A 26089-nucleotide genomic window follows, 5' to 3' on the forward strand; every position below is an offset into this window, starting at 1 on the left:
TTTCAGTCAAAAGCATGCCTCACTTTTCTCCACCAACAGGTGACCAAAACTTTCGGCCCCACTGCTTCATACGTCGTTGAGGGTCTGCGGGCAAACACGGAGTACTACTTCTCTCTGGCTGCCATTTCCAACAAAGGCATCGGAGCCTTCACCAACGAAATATCCCAGAAAACCTTGCAAGCCAGTATGTAGCCTTTTTGCTCTCTTCTCTGTGTCCTCTGTGTGGGCTGTGGGCGGGTTGATGGGAGTCTGTGGTGCAGGGGTCAACAATGGGTTTGTGTCTTCTGGTGACCTTTAATCATGCAGATGTTTTGTGAAGACATGAACTCTCTTCCTGGCTCCAGGCTAGAAGCGTGGATTTAAAGGAAGCGTCTCCATTGTTGCCTTGATGTCGAAGTTCTCATCCTCTTTGAACTGTGAATGTGTTTTATAGGGATATGCACAGGGTTCACAGCTGATTCTGTTATATAATGACTTTGTTGATTCAATACTATGCAGATCATCTATTGAAAACATGTGATTTAATGGTTTGGGAACAATGATGATTTCTCCCAAAGACTTCAACCTGACAAAAATAACTTGACTTGTTGTTCTTCAGCAGGATAAGAGTTACCTTAGAAAATGCAAAAAGGTGTGATGGTCTTTAACCGTTTTTTTTTTACCTTTGGGTTTATATGTCATGGTGCAAACTATGATGCAATTTATCCTCCATTGTCAAACAAACCGGTCAATGTTTCTCAATTTCTTTATTTTCCTTTTCACGTCTGTTCATATTGGTTTTCCTTTGTCAACAGCAAGTCCACTTTAACCCCCCGACTGAGACACAAAACAAAACTCCCCACCCGCTGGGCAAAAACTGGTTGAATCAATGTTGTTTCCACGTCATTTTAACCCCCCAAAAATCAATGTTATGATGTTGAATCAACGTTAAAAACGAATTGAATTTGCAAAAAGCCATCGACGTGAGACCAATTTCTGTTTGTTTCATTCAACTTTTAACCAAAATCCAATGACATGGTGACAACTCAACCAAATGTAAATCAAAACTACGTTGACGTCTGTGCCCAGTGGGCAGTGACTGCCATGGCTTTCTGCTGAACCATGTGTAGAGAGGGGTGAGCTGGGTGTAGGATTCAAAGGACAGGCAGCAAAACCCTCCAATCAGAAGCCTTCACTGCACCTCATAGGCCCCACATCCTGAATTAATTCCAGCTGATCAACAGTGGCCTGTAAAAAAATTAAAAATGATCCCAGATGCAAGGAACACATCTAAATAATTGAAACACTGCTTGCTAAAAAAATAACCCCACACAAGTAACATCATGGCAAACAGTATGTGCAGGAGAGTACTGATGGCTTACCTAATCGAATATTCAATGTTGTTTGAGGACTGTGGAGCTGGCAGTACATTACACGTATATTCTCCCGTAAGTCTCCAGACTTTCTTAGGGGGTTACATACTGTATAGAAAGATTTGAGTTATGTGTTGAGGTTTAATAAGGCGTTCTTATTAGCTAAAGTCATGCTGTTGCTAACTGCCTGTAAACACACACAGTCCAGCTTAAAGTGAATGATGGCAGGACTGTATAGCATTTGGCTTATATGCATATAGGCCTACTGTAGCTCTGATTGGCTATGGCACATCGATCTGTGTAGACTCCGGTACTGGACAAGACAGATGTTGTTATTAGGTTTTATTTACTGCAGTGTCTATTAATTGTCCAAACGCATGGCTATAGAATTTTCACAAATGCCTTACTATTCGTCATTCCCAAAATGACCATATCTAAGTGCTCGCTTGTTAGAAAATGTTTTAATAAGTGTCATATTTTTCCTTGGGGTGTAAATGAACAGATTTGAATGAGATTTCATATTGCTAAAACGCTGTCAATTCCACTTGAAGGCTTTAATCTCTGAAGAACTCAGACAGTGTAGCTGGATTTGCTTGGATTATGGATGGATCAGGGCAGCCTTTGTGGGGTAGAGGGTAGTAAATTGCTGTAGATCAATTGTCCAGATCAATGAGCATTGCTCAAATATGTGGATTCCCTAGCCTTGATCAAATTAGTGTATTAATCATACAGCATCCATGTAATGATAGCCCACACAATTGCATTATCATTTCAGTAATGTACATGGATGTTTAATTTGAGAATAGATTGGAGCTGTTTTGTCCTCTGTCCGATTCCTAAGGGGTTTACAATGAAGAACTTTGACTGGGGTTGGCCATCAGAAAGCCATGGTAGTGGGAGGAGACCTCTTTTAACACATTTTCTGTTTCTACCAGTGAAACGTGTTGGCTGTGCCCCTTTGTTAGGGGTGTAGGGCTGTGGGATAACCACTTCACATTTATGTTGATAGTGATGGGGGCAGCTACTCAGACAGTGCTGCTGAATCACTGATGGGGCACCAGTTGCATGCAACACTCCATCGTGTCCCCTGGGTGTGCTGTTGGCATTCTGTCACTGCATCCTTGATCAATGGCCACACCAGGCATGGCCCTACCTATATATGTACATCCAAACCCAGCTGTGTTTTGTGGGTATCACTGCCTGTCTGTCTATCTATGTATGTCTTGCATTGTTTTCTAGAACAGTAAGCTGCAAGCGGATTGTATCGGATACACTCCTCTCTGTCTCTCGCTCTCTCTCTCTCTCTCTCTTTCTCTCTCCTCTCTCTCTCTCTCTCTCTCTCTCTCTCTCTCTCTCTCTCCGGAATCTCTCCCCCCTCTCTCTCTCTCTTTCTCTCTCCTCTCTCTGTCTCTCTCTCTCTCTCCGGATTCTCTCCCCCCTCTCTCTCTCTCTCTCTCACTCTCTCTCCGGATACACTTCCCTCTCTCTCTCACTCTCTCTCTTTCTTTCTCTCTTTCTCTCTCCTCTCTCCTCTCTCTCTCCTTGTCTGTTCCTCCATTGCTGTCTCTGTAACTTGTTCCCCTTGTCTGAAATGGAACAAAATCTCTCCTTGGAATGGCTTGACATCACCTTGCTTACTTTCTTTCCTTCCTCTTGTTTCGTTGAGTCAATTTTAGATTTTTTTTTGTATTTTGTTCTTCAGGTTTTTCAAAACCATACGGCTCACATTACATCAGGATGCAGCTTGTAACATTTTTGCTAGTGGTTGGGTTCTAATGTGAACCCAAATCCAATGCAGCCACCACAACAGCTGCAGCATACACCACTTAGCGATATCAGTTCCAAACTTTATCCATTTAACTAGAGTAAGTATCTCCTGGGGTTTCTGCTTGTGCTGAGGGTCTCCTCTTTTCAACCCCTTGAGCTCTGTCGTTAGGGTCCAGGGATATGAGTCACTTCTCTTAACGGCTGCTCGTGTACAGCCAGCCACTCCTCTCACAAGTCCCTTCTGAAGTAGGTGTCAGAAAAAGCCAACGGGCTTCACATCGAAGAGGTCAGAAAAGTTACAAACTCGGACAGTCACAGTCAAAACAAAACTGTGTTTCACACCACATCACAAAAGAACAAAACAAAAACATGATCTAGTGGATGCATTTGAGGTAAGTGTTTGTTTGGTACAGGTGGTCCAGTCTGCCGTAACCCATAGCAATGACCCCGTGACCTACTTAAGCATGTTCGTATCAATAAATGAAATGGTTAAATATTCATATCCATACATGAAATGGTTAAATATTAATATTCATATGCGAAATGGTTAAATATTCATATCCATACATTAAATGGTTAAATATTCATATCCATACATGAAATGGTTAAATATTCATACCCATACATTAAATGGTTAAATATTCATATCTGTACATGAAATTCTTAAATATTAATATCCATAAATGAAATTCTTAAATATTAATATCCATATGTGAAATTGTTAAATATTGATATCCGTACATTAAATGGTTATATATTCATATTAATACATTAAATGGTCAAATATTCATATCCATATATTAAATGGTTAAATATTCATATGCATACATGACATGGTTAAATATTCATATCCGTAAATTAAATGGTTAAATATTCATATCCATACGTGAAATGGGTATATATTCATGTACATGCATGAAAGGGTTAAATATTTGTATTTATAAATGAAATGGTTAAATATTAATACAACATGTCTGTGGTTTGCTTACTCATACATGTCAGGAAAAGCACAGAAAAGCAGAGTTCACTATTAGTCTGCCGTGTAACACACACACTCACACACACACACACACACACACACACACACACACACACACACACACACACACACACACACACACACACACACACACACACACACACACACACCCTAAAGTGCCTGCTATCTAGAAGACAAAGCTACTCTACTTTGGCTGTAATGGAGATGTACATAAAGTTAAGTTAAGAGTGTACTGTGTGTCTGTCCATCGCAAAAAAGGCAAAGCCAATCATCAGATTGTTCCATCCTTAAAACAAGCCAGGGATTCTGGGAGGCTGCTTTGAGACACATGACCGACGCCCTAGACCGCCGGCCCTCATCTCCCTCTTCCTCCCCCTGCTAACAAACCAATTACCTTAGTGTGGCGCTGCTAGACACTGTCATTATAAACACACACCTCATTGGAGCAGCATCAGATTGCTCGCTATACACAACACACACTTGTGCAGGCTACAGTATAATGAGGGAACCTTGTTTTCCAGTGGCTGGACTGGGCTTTCTGCTCAAACACATTTAGATGTGTTTGTACTCTAATGACATGTTGGGAAAAAGATCATTAGGATGGGAGACACTACAAAATGGTAGCCGTTACCCGTGCGTTAATCGGCAGACTGGACCTCTTTGCCAACCAAGTGAAGTGAAAGCGAAAGTCAATCCTCTCCTTGTTTCCATTCTGTCTATATTCTCTGGAACAGTGCACATGTCCTCTCAGAGCGTTGACTTTGTGTTCAGTCCGTGCGGCGTGACCAGGGGCCATTGTCTTGGGGACCATTCTGCCACTAAAGACCAGTGAAAACCAACAGCAGAGGAGTTCTCTCCCGACTCCTCACCTACACCTTAGCTTCAAGAAATCAAGAGCTTGGAACTATAAGGTTCTATCTGCATTTTAGTCCAAATGTAGTTAATGACATTAGCCTTATTCTGTTCAATGTTTCTCTACCTATATAGTACTCTAAATACCCCCAAATCATCTTGTTAAGTTCAAAAGAATACAATATTAAAATTGCTGACACCATTCAAACCAATGAGTCTTAAGAACTTTAAAGTCAATTATCTCAAAATCATATTTTGCAGATAGAACCTTATAGTCCTCGAAATCACTTGCTGTATTTGATCTCAAATCTACAATATCTGACTCCAAACAGATCGATTTAACTGTATCTAAGTCAACTTATTTCGGGCTAAGAAAAAACATACTGGTCCTGTGGTCCTATACTGGTTCTGTACTGGTCCTATACTGGTCCTGTACTGGTCCTGTGGTCCTATATTGGTCCAATACTGGTTCTGTACTGGTCCTATACTGGTCCAATACTGGTTCTGTACTGGTCCTATACTGGTCCTGTACTGGTCCTGTGGTCCTATACTGGTCCAATACTGGTTCTGTACTGGTCCCATACTGGTCTTGTACTGGTCCTGTGGTCCTATACTGGGCCAATACTGGTTCTGTACTGGTCATATACTGGTCCAATACTGGTTCTGTACTGGTCCTATACTGGTCCTGTGGTCCTATACTGGTCCAATACTGGTTCTGTACTGGTCCCATATTGGTCCTGTACTGGTCCTGTGGTCCTATACTGGTCCAATGCTGGTTCTGTACTGGTCCCATACTGGTCCTGTACTGGTCCTGTGGTCCTATACTGGTCCAATACTGGTTCTGTACTGGTCCTATACTGGTCCAATACTGGTTCTGTACTGGTCCTATACTGGTCCTGTACTGGTCCTGTGGTCCTTTACTGGTCCTATATTGGTCCTGTACTGGTCCTGTGGTTCTATACTGGTCCTATACTGGTCCTGTGGGCAGATATGTCCCCCAGTCAGATGTATGGCCCCTGGGATACGCTGCCCCAGTCAAAGGTTGAGACACCTATGAAACAACCGTTAAGAAGCGGCCGCGGAGGGTCCACACACCAGAGACCGGGAGCTCCCCATATCTCCCTCAACAAGAGACACAGTAACAGGGGGCAGGCTGGACCCCCGGGGAGGGTGTTTTTAAGGGAGGTTTGCAGAGGGGAGAGTGAAGGGCCCTAGGATGACAGATAAGAATCCCATTTCATAGCGTCAGAATTTATTTGGCGCTTTGCCGAGGAGCTATAGGGAGACCTCTGGAGTGTCAGGCTTTGTTACATGTTTAGATTATACCTTGAAGCTGACAGCAACCAGTGGAGTGTTCTCGCTGAAATTAAAGTGGCAGATTCTAAATCCCCGCATTTAGTCCCCCACTTACTGTAATTGCTGAAGGTTTTTATATATTGGAATATTTGTATGAACGTGGCCATTAGGCATGGAGTCGGATTAATTCCATAATGGTGACAAATACTACTCTGACATTGAGGAAGAAAATAAATCAAAACGGGCGCATTGTGTAATCACACTCACTGACTGAATACGACAACAATTTGATCTGTGGCGGTCATTAATCGACTAGCCGCAGACTTATGACTTGTGGACCAGCTTGGGTTGGAAGCAGGCACTATTGAAGCAGGTGGGTGTTTGCAGTCAATTATAAAGCCTCTACCAGCCCAAACCCCATCTTCCCAAGCTTCCATTCACCGTATAGCAGACTTACAATCTGGTGGCGATATCTCCACAGACATGACTAATGATATGCCAAAGCAATATAGCTTTCATACAGGCTTTTAAAATATACTTCAAAAGACCTACCCGAAAGTGAAGCATTACCAGAGTTCCATCTTGTAATTCTAGTGTCCATAATCTCCACCACTGGGCATGTGTAGGAGCCGAGGCGAAACCCATAGCTATGCACATTGCCTGTCTTAAGTTTATCTGGTCTTACGGGTCTGCGTGGCACAATAGCTCCAGCCCTGTCAGATTCCAGAGCTTCTCTCTTCACATAGATTGATCGCTGAGCATTCGCTGTTGATACAAAGATTTGTTATTATTTTTTTAGATCAGCTTTAATATTGCAGATATATTGTGGGTTCTATCAATGCAATTGTCTGCATCATTTCCAAACCACCATATATATATTTCTATAAATACAGTGCCTTGTAAAAGTATTCATCCCCCTTGGTGTTTTTTCTATTTTGTTGCATTACGACCTGTAATTTAAATAGATTTTTATTTGGATTTCATGTAATGGACATACACAACATAGTCCAAATTGATGAAGTGAAATGAAGAAAAAAAATGTGTGGTACGTGCATATGTCTTCACCCCCTTTGCTATGGAGCCCCTAAATAAATCTGGTGCAACCAATTACCTTCAGAAGTCACATAATTAGTTAAATAAAGTCTGCCTGTGTGCAATCTAAGTGTCACATGATCTCAGTATATATACACCTGTTCTGAAAGGCCTCAGAGCCTGCAACACCACCAAGCAAGCGGCACCATGAAGACCAAGGAGCTCTCCAAACAGGTCAGGGCCAAAGTTGTGGAGAAGTACAGATCAGAGTTGGGTTATAAAAAAATACATCCCATGGAGCACCGTTAAATCCATTATTAAAAAATGGAAAGAATATGGCACCACAACAAACCTGCCAAGAGAGGGCCGCCCACCAAAACTCAGGGACCAGGCAAGGATGGCATTAATCAGAGAGACAACAAAGAGACCAAAGATGACCCTGAAGGAGCTGGAAAGCTCCACAGCGGAGATGGGAGTATCTGTCCATTTGACGACTTTAAGCCGTACACTCCACAGAGCTGGGCTTTACGGAAGAGTGGCCAGAAAAAAGCCATTGCTTAAAGAAAAAAATAAGCAAACACGTTTGGTGTTCACCAAAAGGCATGTGGGAGACTCTCCAAACATATGAAAGAAGGTGCTCTGGTCAGATGAGACTAAAATTGAGCTTTTTGGCCATCAAGGAAAACGCTATGTCTGGCGCAAACCCAACACCTCTCATCACCCCGAGAACGCCATCCCCACAGTGAAGCATGGTGGTGGCAGCATCATGCTGTGGGGATGTTTTTCATCGGCAGGGACTGGGAGACTGTTCCGAATTGAAGGAATGATGCATGGTGCTAAATACAGGGAAATTCTTGAGGGAAACCCGTTTCAGACTTCCAGAGATTTGAGACTGGGACAGAGGTTCACCTTCCAGCAGGACAATGACCCTAAGCATACTGCTAAAGCAACACTTGAGTGTGGTTTAAGGGGAAACATTTAAATGTCTTTGGATGGCCTAGTCAAAGCCCAGAATCTGTGGTATGACTTAAAGATTGCTCTACACCAGCAGAACCCGTCCAACTTGAAGGAGCTGGAGCAGTTTTATCTTGAAGAATGGGCAAAAATCCCAGTGGCTAGATTTGTCAAGCTTATAGAGACATACCACAAGAGACTTGCAGCTGTAATTGCTGCAAAAGAAGGCTCTGCAAAGTATTGACTTTGCACGCTCAAGTTTTTAGTTTATTTGTCTTATTTCTTGATTGTCTCACAAGAAAAAATATTTTGCATCTTCAAAGTGGTAGGCATGTTATGTAAATCAAATGACACAAACCCCCCAAAAAATCTATTTTAATTCCAGGTTGTAAGGCAACAAAATAGGAAAAATGCCAAGGGGGTGAATACTTTCGCAAGCCACTGTATATATAATATACATTTAAAATATTTTCCTTTATTGTTTTCCCCTAACTCTACCACCCCTCCCCTAATTGGAGTAAAGGAATGGACAGCAACACTTAGGCTTCTACTTCCAGCTTATACTGTACATACTATATACATTTTAGGGACACAGTATATTTGACATTAGTTATATTTTGTTTGTTTTTAGTCCCATCCTCAACCCCTCCCATCTATCTCTGAAGACCATCCAGTTTTGATTTCTATTTGCCAAATATTTTTCCACTGTGCTGTTTCACAAAAGTCCTGAACCTATGTACTTTTTACGGACAGTATATTTTACATTATTTATCTTGTTATTTTTAGTCCCATCCTTCAGCTACCCTCAGCCCCTCCCATCTATTTCTGAACACCATCCACTTTTCATTTATAGCTGCCATATATTTTCCAACTGTGCTGTGATGCTTCACAAAAGTTCTGAACCTTTCTATTCTCATTCTACAGATTGAACATTAAAGATAAACATTTTTGCTAAGAGTATTATTATACTAGCAGTGCTATTTGCAGAGTTATCTCCAGGTAAAGCTTGCAATTATTTAGCCATTCCTGAACCTGCGACCAAAAACTAGCTACATATGGACAGTACCAAAACAAATGATCTACTGATTCTGTATCTTCGCTAGGAAGGTTGTATCCCCCACATATATAACATTCTATTGGTTGTAATTTTGTATAATCATTTTAATTGAAAAACAATTTTAAGTTTTGAATCTGGCATCATTTTGTGTATCAGTTCATAAACCATATGCCATGGATTCGGAATATGGTATTTTGACGTCTATATTGCACAGCTGTCCATTTTTTGGTCCTTAAATTAAACAATTTTGGTCTTTAATGCAGGGCCGACAGACAAGTTCCTTACTTTCTCTCCCTTCACTATCCACTTTCAATTTTGCGGTAATACTGCAATCAGTTGGTTGTAATTTTGGTTAGAGCAGACATTTCCATATATTTTTGTTAGCTGCATGTGTGACATAACTCCACCAGTCATATTTATGATAACATTTACAAAGATTATACCGTTAAAAAAAAAGAAAATCTACAAAAAAATATATATTTTTTTAATCAATTAGTATATTTGGCTTTAACCATAATATTTGTTGTAATATTACACTGAGCGTTTGAAAAATACAATCTATTGGAGAGAGGAGAAATAACTGAAAGACTCAAATCCAGTAAAACCGTAAGTAAATAAGCACATTGGACACCAAAAATAATAGTCTGTTCTTATATTTTGTTGACTGAGACTGTCCACTGATCGTAAAGACCTCCTGCCTTCTCCGGCTACTCTGTTAGCGAGAGTACTGCAGCATTAACTTTAATGAATACAGCAGCACAAGTCTTACATTTGTGTTCTTTGTGTTGTTTATAAAACCGGTACACAGGTGGGGAAGATATGAAATGGGATTCTCTGAGCAAAAAGTTACTGTAAAAAAAAAAAGAACTGTGTCCTTTTCTGAAGGTCAAATGCAGAAACACAGAACCAGGTGGGTGTAGTTTTTCCCCAAATGCTCCCATTCCTCAGTCTTGTGGACCCTCCCTCCGGCCCATGTTATACAAGAGGATAATGCAGTCCTGGCTACAGCACAGAGCCAACTCTCTCCCTCTTAGCAACCCAAAAGAGTCCAAAACGACCTAACTAAACAGACCGATTTGAACAGTTACAAAGCACAGTTGATAAGGCGGCAGGTAGCCTAGCGGTTAAGTGTGTTGGGCTAGTAACCGAAAGGTTATTGGTTCGAATCCCCAAGCCGACTAGGTGAAAAATATTTTGATGTGCTCTTAAGCAAGGCACATAACTCCTGTAAGTCCCTCTGGATAACAGTGTCTGCTAAATGACTAAAACGTGCAAAATGTAAATAAGACGTGTCTGTATTTTTTAACACACTAATATGGAGGGACAGGGTTGTAAACTCACTGCCTCAGTGTGAGATCACTCTGTAGGTAGGTGCTGCTGGTAAGAAAGTCTTAAAAAGTTAGTATTTGAAGGAAGCCAGGTACGTATGATGCAGACGGTGTTTGTGAGTTGTAATGTTATTATTTTCCGTTTTCTGCTCAATACCTTGTTTGATTTTTCATGTTTCTTATGATTTGACCTTTTGAACCCCAATGTTTTTCTTTCCTTTGTATCACATCGGTTACAGAGAGAATTTGTTTTCCAGTACCTTGTTTCAATTTGTGTTTCGCTTCCTCAAACTCTTGTTTTGGAATGAAAACATAATGTATTTTTTGTTGTTCCTGTGGGTTTAATTTCCATTTTTTTTGTCCCTGATTTGCACAATGTGGAATGCCTTTTTCTATGAATTCATGTTTTTCATTTTATCTTTTTAAAGCACTATAACAGATTAATTACATTAGTAATTACATAATAATGAACTGGGCTTGTCACCAATGATTCAGTGAATAATACTGTATTATTCTATTCACACGGAGGAGTGATGGTAGAATAAGAGGGATCTTGACTTGAATAGAAAGGGTGTCATATATGTCCTCTTGTCTGCCTGACGCGGGGATGAGAAGGGAAACATTGTATCACTTCACTCGGCAAGCACTAGCTGTAAGAGCTCCATGCATATTAGAACGCCCAGGCTTTCATTTTGATTTAGAAGTTCAGATGTGTAGTATTTAATATGTTTTGGAAGATCACTCCACACCAAAACCCAGCCGCTGTGTTGAATCGCTTTTATACAATTACAAATAAACTCAGATGTCCTTTCTTTTTCATCCTTAAATCGATAGTGATAGTGTGCAGTGCAGGCCTGGACAGCCTAATATCATATAGCTAGTTCCTTTGGTATCACACATGGGCTGATAACTGACAGACCCCTTGGTGTGAGTCCGTGACATAGTCCCAGCTGTCAAAAGAACTGGCCCAGTATCTCACAAGAGGCGGCCATTTTGCTTCATTATTACGCACGGTGTGTCATCCAGTCCCCCTTACTCCTTTATTTTTACATTTGCCTGACGAATCAGTGTTTCCGTTCATTTACTTTTGTCTTGAAATGTTTGTCAGTCCATGTCTCCTTTTGAGTTAGGTTTTTCCTTTTGTCATTTTCTTTATCTCTACCATCTTTTTGTTTGTTGTTTTTCACCCCTTTCCCCCTTCCTTCCGTCCTTCCTTCATTCCCTCCCTCCCTCCCTCCCTCCCTCCTTCCTTCCTTCCTTCCTTCCTTCCTTCCTTCTCTCCTTCCTTCCTTCCTCCTTCCTTCCCTCCTTCCTTCCCTCCCTGCCTGCCTGCCTTCCTTCCTTCCTTCCCTCCCTGCCTGCCTGCCTTCCCTCCTTCCTTCCTTCCTTCCCTCCCTCCTTCCCTCCCTCCCTCCCTCCCTGCCTTCCTTCCTTCCTTCCTTCCCTCCCTCCCTCCCTCCCTCCCTCCCTCCCTCCCTCCCTCCCTGCCTTCCTTCCTTCCTTCCTTCCTTCCTCCCTATCCTCCCACCTGACCAGAGCCCTCAGCCCCCCCTCAAGACGTTAAGTGCAGCAGCTCCAGCTCCACCTCCCTGCTGGTAAGTTGGCGCCCCCCGCCTGTGGAGAGCCAGAATGGCGCCCTGGCGGGGTACCTAGTGCGCTACCAGGTGGTGGGAGCCTCCGTTGAGGGTGGCAGTGCCGGGGAGCCCATGGAGGAGCCAGCCGTGCTGCCCAGTGATGAGAAGGTGCTGCTGCAGAAGCTGGAGAAGTGGACCCAGTACAGCGTCACCCTGGCCGCCTTCACTGAGATTGGGCCAGGCCCAGAGAGCGAGCCCCTGCTCTGCCGCACCGACGAGGATGGTACTTGAGCATGTTCCACCTACAATACTGACAGTCTGTACACTTGTTATGAGGCAAAAACAGTAACTGGGATGTTGACTTACTGTAGATGCACAACAATCTTCTTCTCAGATAATGGGCAATACCTCTACTACGGTATGTTAAGGGTAGTAGCAGTAGTCACTCAATATAACAATATATAACAATATAACAAATAACAATATGATGCCCATACAATAGCTTTTCCATATCCCTAAACAAAGGATAAATTCATACTTTCAATAACTTAGCTCAGTGGTTCAAATCAAGGACCCCTAGACATAATCGTTTAAATAAACATAGACAATACCCTTGGGAAATTGCAGTGTCTTTGTTAAACCATTTCCCCTCCCCTTCTACATGGAATTTATGATATAGCTGCCCCATCTCATCTCCTTCTTCCTCTAGTCTATGGTGTTCAGCCATAAATGGTTGTGAGCACGCCACACCTCAGGCTTTCATACGGTTGACCCTGTGTCACAGCACAGCCCATTCCACTGATGGGAGGCAACTCAGCCAACTGATGGCTCGCCATCTCCCACAATACAACAGTGCAAATGGGCCACAGTTTTACTAACCATGTGTAGGAGCCCATTTGTCTCTGGAGGCCAGTCCAGTGCACAGTAAAAGGCAGGACGCCAAGGACTCACATAAAGGCTTTCCATTATGTCTGAGAGACAGGGGTTCAACCGGAGACGTACTGGGAGGTCTGGCTGTGAGGGAGGGACGATGCCATTTTGTTGGCAGTAGCAGGTGTTGTTGTGTAGTACAGTTTTGTGTGCTTGAAAGTTTTGTCCCTATAGTGTGTTGTTGGGGTGAGGAGGAGGTCACAGTTGATGTCTGACAGTTTATCTGTCTGTCAGGGGAATAGCTCTTGTAGTTTTGTGTGAGGGTACTTGTGCCAGATAGATAACCTATACATACAATATGAGTGTACTATTCTGCAGCAGTGTTTTAACATAGACACTATCTTGTTTTTTAACCCACAGTTCCCGGAGCTCCTCCTAGGCGGGTGGAGGTGGAGGTGCTCAACTCCACGGCGCTCAAGGTCATGTGGCGCTCCCTGTTGCCGGGGCGACAGCACGGCCAGATCCGTGGTTACCAGGTGCACTATGTGCGTGTGGAGTACGGGGAGTCGCGCGGCCTGCCCCTCATCAAGGACGTCATGCTTGCCGATGCCCAGGTATACCTAGCCCCCATTGGTCCACCAATCAAGCAATTAATTTGATCAAGCTGGCCTATGGAGTGCCACTATCTAATGACAAAATGGCACTGATCGATAGAACAGTCATGCTTCCAGCACCTAGGCAACTTTGCAGTATTTTGTTTAACAAGCATTTTGCTACACCCGCAATAACATCTGCTTAACACGTGGTACGTGACCAGTAAAATGAGATTTGACTTGATGAGAGCCCATGTAAATATTAGCTCAAAGCTTATAGATAATATATGTTTTATAGTGTAATATGACAGTAATAGAGCGTTCTGTGGTAAATGCTACACATTACTTTTACAATATGTGCTAAAATGTGTACAATATGGCTGCTCTTTCCTCAGGTTTCTCTTTAGTCTCCTTAGTTTTTAATTTCATGTTTCAGCAATATTACTCTCCTCTGCCCACAAAAAAAGTTAGCGCACCTGTTTTATTTCACTTCCCCTCCTTTTATCAGTGCTGTATAGACCCCCCTTAATCTCAATTACCCAGGTGTCAAATTCTGTCACGAAAGTTTGTCATTTCCTGTTGTACTTCTGGGGGGGCTGCCGTTAACAACTTCTGGGGGGATTGTCATTACCTTCGTGCAAAGAAAGGAAGCGATGTCTCCTCCCTCGCAAACGGAAACTCTCGGCCAAACCCCTCCCTAATTTATCATGGCCAAAAAGCAACAAAAAAAATCATGTATTTTTACGATAGAACCTATTTTGACTCTGTGGCTGTGGAATCTAGTGGAAACCGTTCATCATCCGCACACAGGCCTGAAAATCACCACACCAGTTTAAGCACCGCCTTCGCCCAATCCTGATCTGTCCAAATAATCAAAAACGAAGACTCAAAGCTAGGAACTACTGCTGCTCGTAATCACATAATTCTATGTGGGCCTTGACAGATTCACGCCGTTTCCTCTGTCCACGAGAATCTGTCCATGAGAGATTAGACCCCCTTAAAGAGAACATCACTCCACGGCCCCGCGGAAATCTAATTAACATTAATAAAACAAAAACGTTCGAACGGTTTGGCCTACAAACTATTATGACCCCTCTATGGAAAGATGAGCCTCTCACAAACACAATGGTGTATCTCAAGGGACACGTCTAAAGTAGGTAGAGCCTCTTTAGCCGACTTCTGTGTGTCCCGATCGAACAGTGTGGGCTACACACGAATATGACCCATCTGCAGAAAGGTGAGACACTCACGAACACGTTGTTTTGCTCTAGGACGTCCACAAGTCTCACAAGTTTCTTCTGAAGTTCCCCAGTACCCCAGTTGAAAACATTTATGGAAGTGTACATATGGAGATTCTGTAGTTTAGTGCCTAAAATAAGGGGATAAATACATAAGGGAAAAAAATATACAAATATATATACACTACCAATCAAAAGTTTGGGCCACTTAGAAATGTCCTTGTTTTTGAAAGAAAAGCACATTTTTGGTCCGTTAAAACAACATAAAATTTATCAGAAATACAGTGTAGAGATTGTTAATGTTGTAAATGACTATTGTAGCTGTTTAGAAGGCCAGCATCCCGGATTCGCCTCTTCATGTTGACGTTGAGACTGGTGTTTTGCGGGTACTATTTCATGAAGCTGCCAGTTGAGGACTTGTGAGGTGTCTTTCTCAAACTAGACACTCTAATGTACTTGTCCTCTTGCTCAGTTGTGCACCGGGGCCTCCGACTCCTCTTTCTATTCTGGTTAGAGACAGTTTGCGCTGTTCTGTGAAGGGAGTAGTACACAGCGTTGTACAAGATCTTCAGTTTCTTGGTAATTTCTCACATGGAATAGCCTTCATTTCTCAGAACAAGAATAGACTGATGAGTTTCAGAAGAAAGTTCTTAGTTTCTGGCCATTTTGAGCCTGTAATCGAACCCACAAATGCTGATGCTCCAGATACTCAACTAGTCTAAAGAAGGACAGTTTTATTGCTTCTTTAATTAGCACAACAGTTTTCAGCTGTGCTAACATAAGTGCAAAAGGATTTTCTAATGATCAATTAGCCTTTTAAAATTATAAACTTGGATGAGCTAACGCAACGTGCCATTGGAACACAGGAATGATGGTTGCTGATAATGGGCCTCTGTAACCCCTATGTAGATATTCCATAAAAAATCTGCTGTTTCCAGCGACAATAGTCATTTACAACATTAACAATGTCTACACTGTTTTTCTGATCAATTTGATGTAATTTAATGGACAAAAAATGTGCTTTTATTTCAAAATCAAAGACATTTCTAAGTGACCCCAAACTTTTGAATGGTAGTGTATATATGTGTATATATATATATATATATAAAATAAATATAGATATATTTAGGACACACCTACTCATTCTACAGTTTTTTGATATTTTTACTTTTTTCTACATTGTAGAATAATAGTGACGACATCAAAACAATGAAGTAACACATATGGAATCATTTAGTAACCACAAAAGTGTTAAACAACGCAACATTTATTTGAGATTCTTCAAAGTAGTCACACTTTGCCTTGATGGCAGCTTTGCACACTCTTGGCATATCCTTTAGATTTTTTTGTTTTACTATCTGTTGTTCCATGTAGTGAATCTGTTATTCATTGGGTTTCTATTGACTAATAGCAGTAATGCCAAATTCAATGTTTCATTAAAAAAAATTGTGTAGATGTTTTTTTATACCAAAAGTGGTCTCAAAATTCAAAATCAAACAGGGCATAGACTCTAGAGTTTTAAAGAGAACATCAGTCTTTTTGTCAGGGCTATGTACACCTCCCTTAAAGAGAACATCAGTATTTTTGTCAGGGCTGTGTAGACCCCCCTTAAAGAGAACATCAGTCTTTTTGTCAGGGCTGTGTAGACCCCCCTTAAAGAGAACATCAGTGGTTCTTGAAAAGTGTGATAGCACAGCTCTTATCGAGCACAGCAACTCGGCACAAAATGGCTGATTATAGTATTCAAAATTGGCATGAAAGGATTTCAGAGGAAATGGTCTGAAAGCTAGAATTATAATGTAAGCCGGCACAATGGTAGGTTTTCACAAAGCGTCTGTCAACAAAACAATGGAGAAATTGCAGAGAAAGTTGTTTCAGTGGGCTGTGTTATTCTACTGTAAAGTACACCGCTAGGACAACCAAAACCAAATTATAAACACACTAAATATTTATCCCCAGAACAGAAGTCTATTGACGTATCTATTCCACAAAGGAACATTCATGATGTGCTGTCTGTATGTGTGTGGTCTCTTACTTAACAGGTCTCGGATGTGCTGTGTGTGTGGTCTCTTCTTTCACAGGTCTCTGATTTGTGTGTGGTCTCTTCTTTAACAGGTCTCTAATGCGCTGTGTGTGTGTGTGTGGTCTCTTCTTTCACAGGTCTCTGATGTGAGGTGTGTGTGCGTGTGTGGTCTCTTCTTTCACAGGTCTCTGATGTGCTGTGTGTGTTGTCTCTTCTTTCACAGGTCTCTGATGTGCCGTGTGCGTGGTCTCTTCTTTCACAGGTCTCTGATGTGCCGTGTGCGTGGTCTCTTCTTTCACAGGTCTCTGATGTGCTGTGTGTGTGTGGTCTTTTTTTTCACAGGTATCTGATGTGTTCGTGGTCTCTTCTTTTACAGGTCTCTGATGTGCTGTGGGTTTGTGGTCTCTTCTTTTACAGGTCTCTGATGTGCTGTGTGTGTGTGGTCTCTTCTTTCACATGTCTCTGATGTGATGTGTGTGTGTGCGTGGTCTCTTCTTTCACAGGTCTCTGATGTGCTGTGTGTGTGTGGTCTTTTTTTTCACAGGTATCTGATGTGTTCGTGGTCTCTTCTTTTACAGGTCTCTGATGTGCTGTGGGTTTGTGGTCTCTTCTTTTACAGGTCTCTGATGTGCTGTGTGTGTGTGGTCTCTTCTTTCACATGTCTCTGATGTGATGTGTGTGTGTGTGTGGTCTCTTCTTTCACAGGTCTCTGATGTGCTGTGTGTTTGTCTCTTCTTTCACAGGTCTCTGATGTGCCGTGTGCGTGGTCTCTTCTTTCACAGGTCTCTGATGTGCTGTGTGTGTGTGGTCTCTTCTTTCACAGGTCTCTGATGTGCTGTGTGTGTGGTCTCTTCTTTCACAGGTCTCTGATGTGCTGTGTGTTTGTGGTCTCTTCTTTCACAGGTCTCTGATGTGCTGTGTGTTTGTGGTCTCTTCTTTCACAGGTCTGTGATGTGTGTGTGGTCTCTTCTTTCAATGGTCTGTGATGTGTGTGTGGTCTCTTCTTTCACATGTCTCTAATGCGCTGTGTGTGTGTGTGGTCTCTTCTTTCACAGGTCTCTGATGTGCCGTGTGCGTGGTCTCTTCTTTCACAGGTCTCTGATGTGCTGTGTGTGTGTGGTCTCTTCTTTCACAGATTTCTGATGTGCTGTGTGTGTGGTCTTTTTTTCACAGGTCTCTGATGTGCTGTGTGTGTGTGGTCTCTACCTTTACAGGTCTCTTCTTTCACAGGTCTCTAATGCGCTGTGTGTGTGTGTGTCTGGTCTCTTCTTTCACAGGTCTCTGATGTGATGTGTGTGTGTGTGGTCTCTTCTTTCACAGGTATCTGATGTGCTGTGTGTGTGTGGTCTCTTCTTTCACAGGTCTCTGATGTGCCGTGTGTGTGGTCTCTTCTTTCACAGGTCTCTGATGTGCTGTGTGTGTGTGGTCTCTTCTTTCACAGGTCTCTGATGTGCTGTGTGTGTGTGTGGTCTCTTCTTTCACAGGTCTCTGATGTGCTGTGTGTTTGTGGTCTCTACTTTTACAGGTCTCTGATGTGCTGTGTGTGTGTGGTCTCTCCTTTCACAGGTCTGTGATGTGTGTGTGGTCTCTTCTTTCACAGGTCTCTAATGCGCTGTGTGTGTGGTCTCTTCTTTCACAGGTCTCTGATGTGATGTGTGTGTGTGGTCTCTTCTTTCACAGGTCTCTGATGTGCCGTGTGCGTGGTCTTTTCTTTCACAGGTCTCTGATGTGCTGTGTGTGTGTGGTCTCTTCTTTCACAGGTCTCTGATGTGCTGTGTGTGTGGTCTTTTTTTTCACAGGTCTCTGATGTGCTGTGTGTGTGTGGTCTCTACCTTTACAGGTCTCTTCTTTCACAGGTCTCTAATGCGCTGTGTGTGTGTGTGTGTGGTCTCTTCTTTCACAGGTCTCTGTGATGTGTGTGTGGTCTCTTCTTTTACAGGTCTCTGATGTGCTGTGTGTGTGTGGTCTCTTCTTTCACAGGTCTCTGATGTGCTGTGTGTTTGTGGTCTCTACTTTTACAGGTCTCTGATGTGCTGTGTGTGTGTGGTCTCTTCTTTCACAGGTCTGTGATGTGTGTGTGGTCTCTTCTTTCACAGGTCTCTGATGTGCTGTGTGTGTGTGTGGTCTTTTATTTCACTCTTTTAAAAGAGATTGCATCTCAATGAGAATAAGCTCTATAAATAAAGGTTTACATTTACGTGTGGACTCGGGAGAGAAGAAGGTCGAGAGCTGTGCTTTCTCCAAAATACAACCCCGCCAAGCTGCACTGCTTCTTGACACAATGCTCATCTTAACCCAGAAGCCAGCCACACCAATGTGTAAGAGTAAACACCGGTGGTGTGGTCCCGTGTGGCTCAGTTGGTAGAGCATGGTGCTTGCAACGCCAGGGTTGTGGGTTCAATTCCCACGGGGGGACCAGGGTTCAATTCCCACGGGGGGACCAGGATGAATATGTATGAACTTTCCAATTTGTAAGTCGCTCTGGATAAGAGCGTCTGCTAAATTACTTAAATGTTAAATGTAAATGTAACCGTACACCTGGCGACCGTGTCAACATGCACTGCGTCCGGCCTGCCACAGGAGTTGCTAGAGCGAGATGGGACAAGGATATCCCGAGCCGGCCAAACCTTTCCCTAACCTGGACGACGCTGGGCCAATTGTGCGCCACCTCATGGGTCTCCCGGATCTGTAGTGACGCAGCTAGCACTGCTATGCAGTGCCTTAGACTGATGCACCACTCGGGAGGCCCCCAAGTAATGCACTGTTATAAAAATAGACACAGTAACCTCCTGAAAAAAATATAAACAGACAGCCCCCATAGACTTCAGTTCACACCTCTTCCCCTTGCCTCAGTTGCACTCACTGACACAGACTAGCTTTCCTCTTGCCCTCTCTGGCCTGGCACGTACACAACACCCTGCTTCTGTGCTCTCACCCTCCTCTCTACCTCCTCTCAACACACTGCCCCTCTCGCACCTCCCTTCTCTTGAGTTTCTCTTCCTCCCTCTCTCTCTCTCTCTCTCTCTCTCTCTCTCTCTCTCTCTCTTTAAAAAAAAATCTTTCTCTTTCTCTCCTGCACTCTCCTCTATATGGGGGGGTAGTGGGAAACAGACGATACAGCCGAATATGTGAGTATATATATGGAGTGCCAGAGTGCTATGGTGTAGTGTGGGGTGTGGGGGGGGGGGGGGGTAAAAAGCGCTGTGTATTGCATCACCCTAGCTCTTTTCACATATAGAAGAAAGACAGGGTTTACATCAGCCTATTCAATAGAGCTTTGATAGTATGGTGCTTTATCACTAATGCCCTAGCACTGTATGTTATGAACAGGCTCTCAAGTTAGCCCTACCCATCTCCAGTATTGATGTCCTAGAGCAGGGGTGTCAAACATATGGCCTGCCAGGGGTCTGAGTAAAAACAAATGATTGTCCCCCGTGATGAAATCGGAGCGGGGACTATGGAACTGTATCCGTCCGTTCGGACGGTAGTTAGTCACAGACAATTTTTATGAAACTTGGGTGAATGATGCATGTTGCTATAGAGATTGAGCATTTAGAAAATGACACTGATTGGCCCAAGGGGAAGCTATAGTAATCAATTGAAATTCCAAATTTTGAGCATATTTGTCCCGTTTGACCTTGAATTGTTGTCAAATTTATAGTCTTTTCACTCTGCCCAGCTAACTAACATCGAAACGAAAGTCACACAGTCAGGGAGCATTGAAAATCCCAAAGGGCTTGTATAAAAGACAATTTCTTTGTTAATTTTGACGGCGAGGAAATAATAAATTTTTAGTGCGGCCCTCCAGATCTCAGTGAAGACCGAATGTGGCCAACTGAGCAATATGAGTTTGACACCCCTGTCCTAGCTAGAAAGGCTAATTAGCTGTGCGGATGATGAGAAGGTGGGTGATGTAATATCTGTCTGCTGCTTCTCCCTGTGACTGGACTGCTTAATCATGCTACTATGTGCTACTTTGTGTCATGTTGTGTTGTCATGGTGTTATGTTGTGTTGTGATAGTGTGTGTCGGGTTGTGATGGTGTCGTGTTGTCATGGTGTTGTGTCGTATTGTCATGGTGTTGTATTGTCATGGTGTGTGGTGTGCCGTGTTGTGTTGTGTCATGTTGTGTTGTCATGGTGTTATGTTGTGTTGTGATAGTGTGTGTTGTGATGGTGTTGTGTCGTGTTGTCATGGTGTTGTGCCGTGTTGTAATGGTGTTGTGTTGTCATGGTGTGTGGTGTGTCATGTTGAGTTGTCATGGTGTGTCGTGTTGTCATGGTGTTGTCATGGTGTCATTGTGTTGTCATGGTGTGTTGTGTTGTGATAGTGTATGTCGGGTCGTGTTGTGATGGTGTTGTGTCGTGATGTGATGGTGTTGTCATGGTGTTGTGTCGTGTTGTGATGGTGTGTGTTGTTTTATTTTTTTACTTTGGTGGTGCCCCGCCTAGATTGAGTGTGAAATCTCAATGATTGCCACCCCTTTGATTTAATTCACAGTGTTATTGCACTTGCATGGTATATATGATAGGGATGCCGCCATCTTCGCTGTGAAAACAGAAGATACGGTATGTCCCCCCTTTTCCTCTGCTGACCTCTCCATCTCCCAGCCAACCAGTCTGAAAAACCTCCTGCATTCATTTAGCTAGCCAGGCACCTTATCAGCATTGATCAAAGCCTCCTCTCTCAAGAGAACCAGACAAAATAATGGCTGACCCGAAAACTGCACTGACCAGTCAGCCAGCCAGAATGCATGCATACATTGATTATTCATTTAAGTTGTTTTGTGAGTGTAGCTTGGCTAATGCCTCAGACAATGTATATCCATTTCCCCCTCCTCTTTATACTTATCTTGGAGAGTTTTAGGGAGCGGTATGATGTTTGATAAAGTTTGTCTGGCCACTAGAATTCAGCCTGAAAACAATGGAGGACAGCGAAGCATTGCATCCACCTTAGAGGTTAAATATTTTATCCAGAGGTCAAAAGCAGCAGGACACAATAAATGGTAAGAGAAGGTGGTTGGCTGCGGAGGTGATGATGGTCACATGTTTTGACCGGTGTTCTGATACATTTTGTCTACTTCCTGTTTCCTACAGGAAATGGTCATCGGAGGGCTACAGTCGGACACCACCTACTCCATCACAGTAGCTGCGTACACCACGAAGGGAGACGGGGCACGCAGCAAACCCAAACTGGTGGTAACCAAAGGAGCAGGTCAGTCTTTCATTTTATTGCAGCTCATTACAATGTATTATGACAAGTATTACAATGCATTAGTACCGCATCATAATACATTACAACTGCAGGCTTTAAGTAAATTGTTACCTTGCCTATATTGGAAAGAATTCTACCAATGAAATATTTATTGATGAAACGGTTGTGGGTTTATTAAAATAAAAATTATTAAAACTTCCCCTCCCGCTCTCTTTTGAAAGACAGAGACCATCCTATTTCGATTCGACCTGTTTGTTGTTGTGTTGCCGCTGGAGAGGAAGTTTGGATGTTTGGAATTGCATAGGGCACTGAAGATAATCTATAAATGTTCAGCAAACTATCCACAGACGGAATGGTGGATGACAGGAGATAGTAGTAAACATCATTTTTGGCAGATTTGGTTCTTCCGTTGCCATCCAGGCCCGAGGCTTGTGGATTACTGCTGGAGGCCTTATTCAGACATCAGAAACTCTCTTTCTCTCTTTAAAATGCTACACTCAGACTTCAGAGTCTATCTTTCTGCCTCTTTTCCTCTCTCTTAAACACCAGTCTCCAAGCCAGCGTTAACCAGGTCACTTGAGCCTCATAAGAATCCGAAAGCTTAGCTACCGTGAACACGGCCTATACCTGCAAGACTAGAGAGCCGTGAAAGCACTCTTTGAGCAAATACGGGGCCGTCAGGGCTAAGATATGAGGCTCTTTTGTGTATGCATCCACGCTAGTCTGCTTCGGGGCCTTCAAACATCCAATAAAAACAAACTAGAAAGAAGACTCACACACACACACCTCTTTTGACAGGTCGTGATCTTGACAGGTGTGCCTATCACCGGTATCAGACAGTATGACGGGCGACAAAGGGCCCTGGTACTGTCACTTCTCTCCTCCCTCCCTTGTCGGCCTGCGCTGACTGATACGGCAGTCTCTCTCACACCATCCATCCCTCCCTTAAATCCAATCCCCCTTTCGCTTTTCATTACTGAAATGCGGAAAAGAGACCAAAATAAATAAAGGAGTGTGAGGCAGACAAAAAGGGACGAAGAGAAGCCTCAGCCCCTTCGGAGGTAAAAAAAATACTTCCAACTCCCCTTTCATGTGACAGTGGAGCTACCAGCTTCCAGTTCTGCCATGGGGCTCAGTCAAATCGTGGCCCAGACGGTTGCCATGGTTCTCCCAGGCCCATTTCAGGGAGACATTGTGCTTTCAGACAAGTTAAGCCCTTGCCTTGTGCTATTGATAAGGCAAAGGCACAGACGGGAAGGAGGGCCCTTTCGAGAGTACACACGCACACACACACACACACACACACACACACACACACACACACACACACACACACACACGCATGTTTTTTTTTATCTTTCAGAAAGGCAACCAGACTCTTAAGACAGCAAAATAAAGAAATTCCAAGTTGTTGGAAGTATGGCTTTGTCAAACTCTTAAGTCTTTGTTCAATAGATAATGCCTCAACCTAAAACATTGTGAAAATCGAGGATAGAATATTTTTCATCCAACTCAAAGTGCAGCCGGCTACTTTTGCTGTAGGTGTTGGAGTCTAGGTTTGACGCAGTCTTCAGTCTTCGTGCGTTATTTAGCTTCCGTTGTGTTTCAATGTGTTCATTATTTTACTAAGTGATAACAGTTTGATTCCTAGAACTTGGTTGTTGTGGGACTCGTGCATATTCAAATCACTTTCAGCCTCTTAAGAACGTTCATGGTCGAACGTGAGGTTAATTACTTCGAAAGAAAGGACCAGACATTTACATCCAATTGGTTTGAAATTAATGGTGAAGTGTGATATGTGATTGATAAAAATAAAATGTTTAAAGCAAGCTCTTACGTACAACCGACTTAAGAATATTCCAATCCCTAGCTATTAAGAACAACTAACTATTCCTAACACTGACATTAAGACTGTAATCCATACTACACTGTCAAAAATACAGAAGGACAGTCCATTAACTCCATTAACATTCCAAGACCACCAAGGTCCAATTCCCCTCCCGCTCTAATTGTCAGAAATTCTCATTAGTCCTCATCCCTCCGTCTTTCCCCCTCCTCCTCTGCATCTTCCCACCCTTTCCCCATTCTGCCATGTTGGCGCTGTATAGAGAAGCCGAGAATACTCTGAGAATACCCCGGAATACTCTGGGAAGAAACCGTCTGGACACCACCAGCCTCCACAGACCCCCTGGCTATCCCTTCTCCTGTTTGGTTACGTAGCGCTGGTGGCTGGCGGGGCCAATAAGCTTGTAGCATATTTATGACTTTCCTTCAACTGTCCTGATTTCTTCTGTATTTTTATAAGATATAGAAATAGTCCTTTAAAATAGGTGTCAAGTTAAAGCTGGTATCCTTAATGGTGAAACTACCAAGTCCGTTTGGGATATTACGACAACAAAGAAGTTACTGCAAACAATGAACCCTGTTTTTTTTCTTCCTCGGACATCATTGCACCTGTGATAGTGGAATATAAATATGAGTTGGCAATGGATTACGAAAGACCTTTGCTGTCAAAATAGCTGTGCATCTCTTAGCGTGGCCGAGGCGATTATTCATCACCACAGCTAAATTAGGTATATGTGGGGAGGCATTTTCAATTATGTTTGCCCTCTTCCGCTGGTCCGCTCATGCCCCCTTTGCCACCGATATCAATTGCGTGCGAAAATGCAGCCAAGCATTTATGGAGTGCCTTAGACGGCGCCCCGCAGGCAAGTACAGTAGAGTGAGGTGGACCAACAACCCCTGATATATCTTCCTGGAAATTGTAACCGCAGGTTAATGGCTTAGATGGTTGAATGTATTATTTTTTTTTTCAATATTGTTTGGCTCACAGACACACGCACAGTGTTATACACAGACACACTATTATAGAAACTCGTACATCAGTGGAGGCTGGTTTAGGAGGAGCTATACGAGGACGGGCTCAGTAATAATGTATGTCAGTGGAGGCTGGTTTGGGATGAGCTATAGGAGGACGGGCTCATTGTAATGACTGGAATGGAATTAATGAAAAGGTATCAAACATATGGGAACCACATGTTTGACTCCGTTCCATTTATTCCATTCCAGTCATTACAATGAGCCCGTCCTCCTATAGCTCATCCCAAACCAGCCTCCACTGACATACATTATTACTTGGAGGGAGGGAGGGAGAGAGGGAGGGAGAGAGGGAGGGAGAGGGAGAGAGAGATCAATTAAGACAACTGTGCATCAACAGCGGCAGTTAAAGCTGGTCCTGATGTGAAATGTGCCTCCAGCTCCATGTGCCTCCAGCTGATTGAGGGAGGCTGAGTGGAGAGGAATGGAGTGACGGAGGGAGAAGGAGAGGTATGAAAGGAGGAGGGGAGGAGGAAACAGGGAGACAATCAAGGTGTCCACAATCCCCCACTCCTCCCTCGCTGTCCCCTCTTTGCGGCAGAAGGTTCCAGGTTCTCTGTCACCTTCAACACGGGGAACTGTCATTATCACATCCTCCCTCCTCCTCTTCCTCTCTCCATCCTCCAGTTTTCCCTTAGCACCAATCAGCTTGGTCAATTAACCCCACCGACCCTTACCTCTCCATTAACAGTAGTCCCTGGCCTATCGTGTAAACACACACCTCAGTGCTATTATCTCAGATGTCCTCATTGGGGCTTTCTAAATAGTAGATGTGAGAGGAGGGAGAGTCAAGTTTAAACAAGACAGGCTAGTTGCAGGGCTGAGCTATAGTTTGTTAGCGGGGATTAATGAACACATTCATCTCACTGCTGTTTGGAGGCTGCTGCTGCTGTTCTATTACTGCTCCAACTAATTAACCCCTGCCCACAACAGGCCTATTCAAAAGGTACATAAAGAATGCGAGTGGAGGAACAAGAGGGTACAAAGGGGATGGGGTATAACGGGGAGAGGGGTAGTGGAGTAGTAGGGTAGTGGAGTAGTGTAGTAGTAGGGTAGTGGAGTA

General features: G+C 43.2%; 1 protein-coding gene across 18 annotated transcripts in view; it reads left to right on the forward strand.

Moving 5' to 3' along the window:
• The window catches only part of ptprsa (protein tyrosine phosphatase receptor type Sa), a 470296-nt gene that overhangs the window by 323990 nt on the left and 120217 nt on the right, over positions 1–26089 (forward strand). For 10 of the 18 annotated variants that reach the window (XM_055940829.1, XM_055940833.1, XM_055940835.1 and 7 more), the window contains 5 exons: positions 40–184; positions 12175–12495; positions 13503–13696; positions 20038–20064; positions 22032–22149. In XM_055940829.1, coding sequence (XP_055796804.1) covers positions 40–184; positions 12175–12495; positions 13503–13696; positions 20038–20064; positions 22032–22149 — 805 coding nt within the window. The remainder of the gene's footprint in view (positions 1–39; positions 185–12174; positions 12496–13502; positions 13697–20037; positions 20065–22031; positions 22150–26089) is intronic. The other 8 variants (XM_055940837.1, XM_055940838.1, XM_055940843.1 and 5 more) reach the window with 2 other exon arrangements.

This window comes from Salvelinus fontinalis, chromosome 12, assembly GCF_029448725.1.
Source record: "Salvelinus fontinalis isolate EN_2023a chromosome 12, ASM2944872v1, whole genome shotgun sequence".
Classification (NCBI taxonomy): Eukaryota; Metazoa; Chordata; class Actinopteri; order Salmoniformes; family Salmonidae; genus Salvelinus; species Salvelinus fontinalis.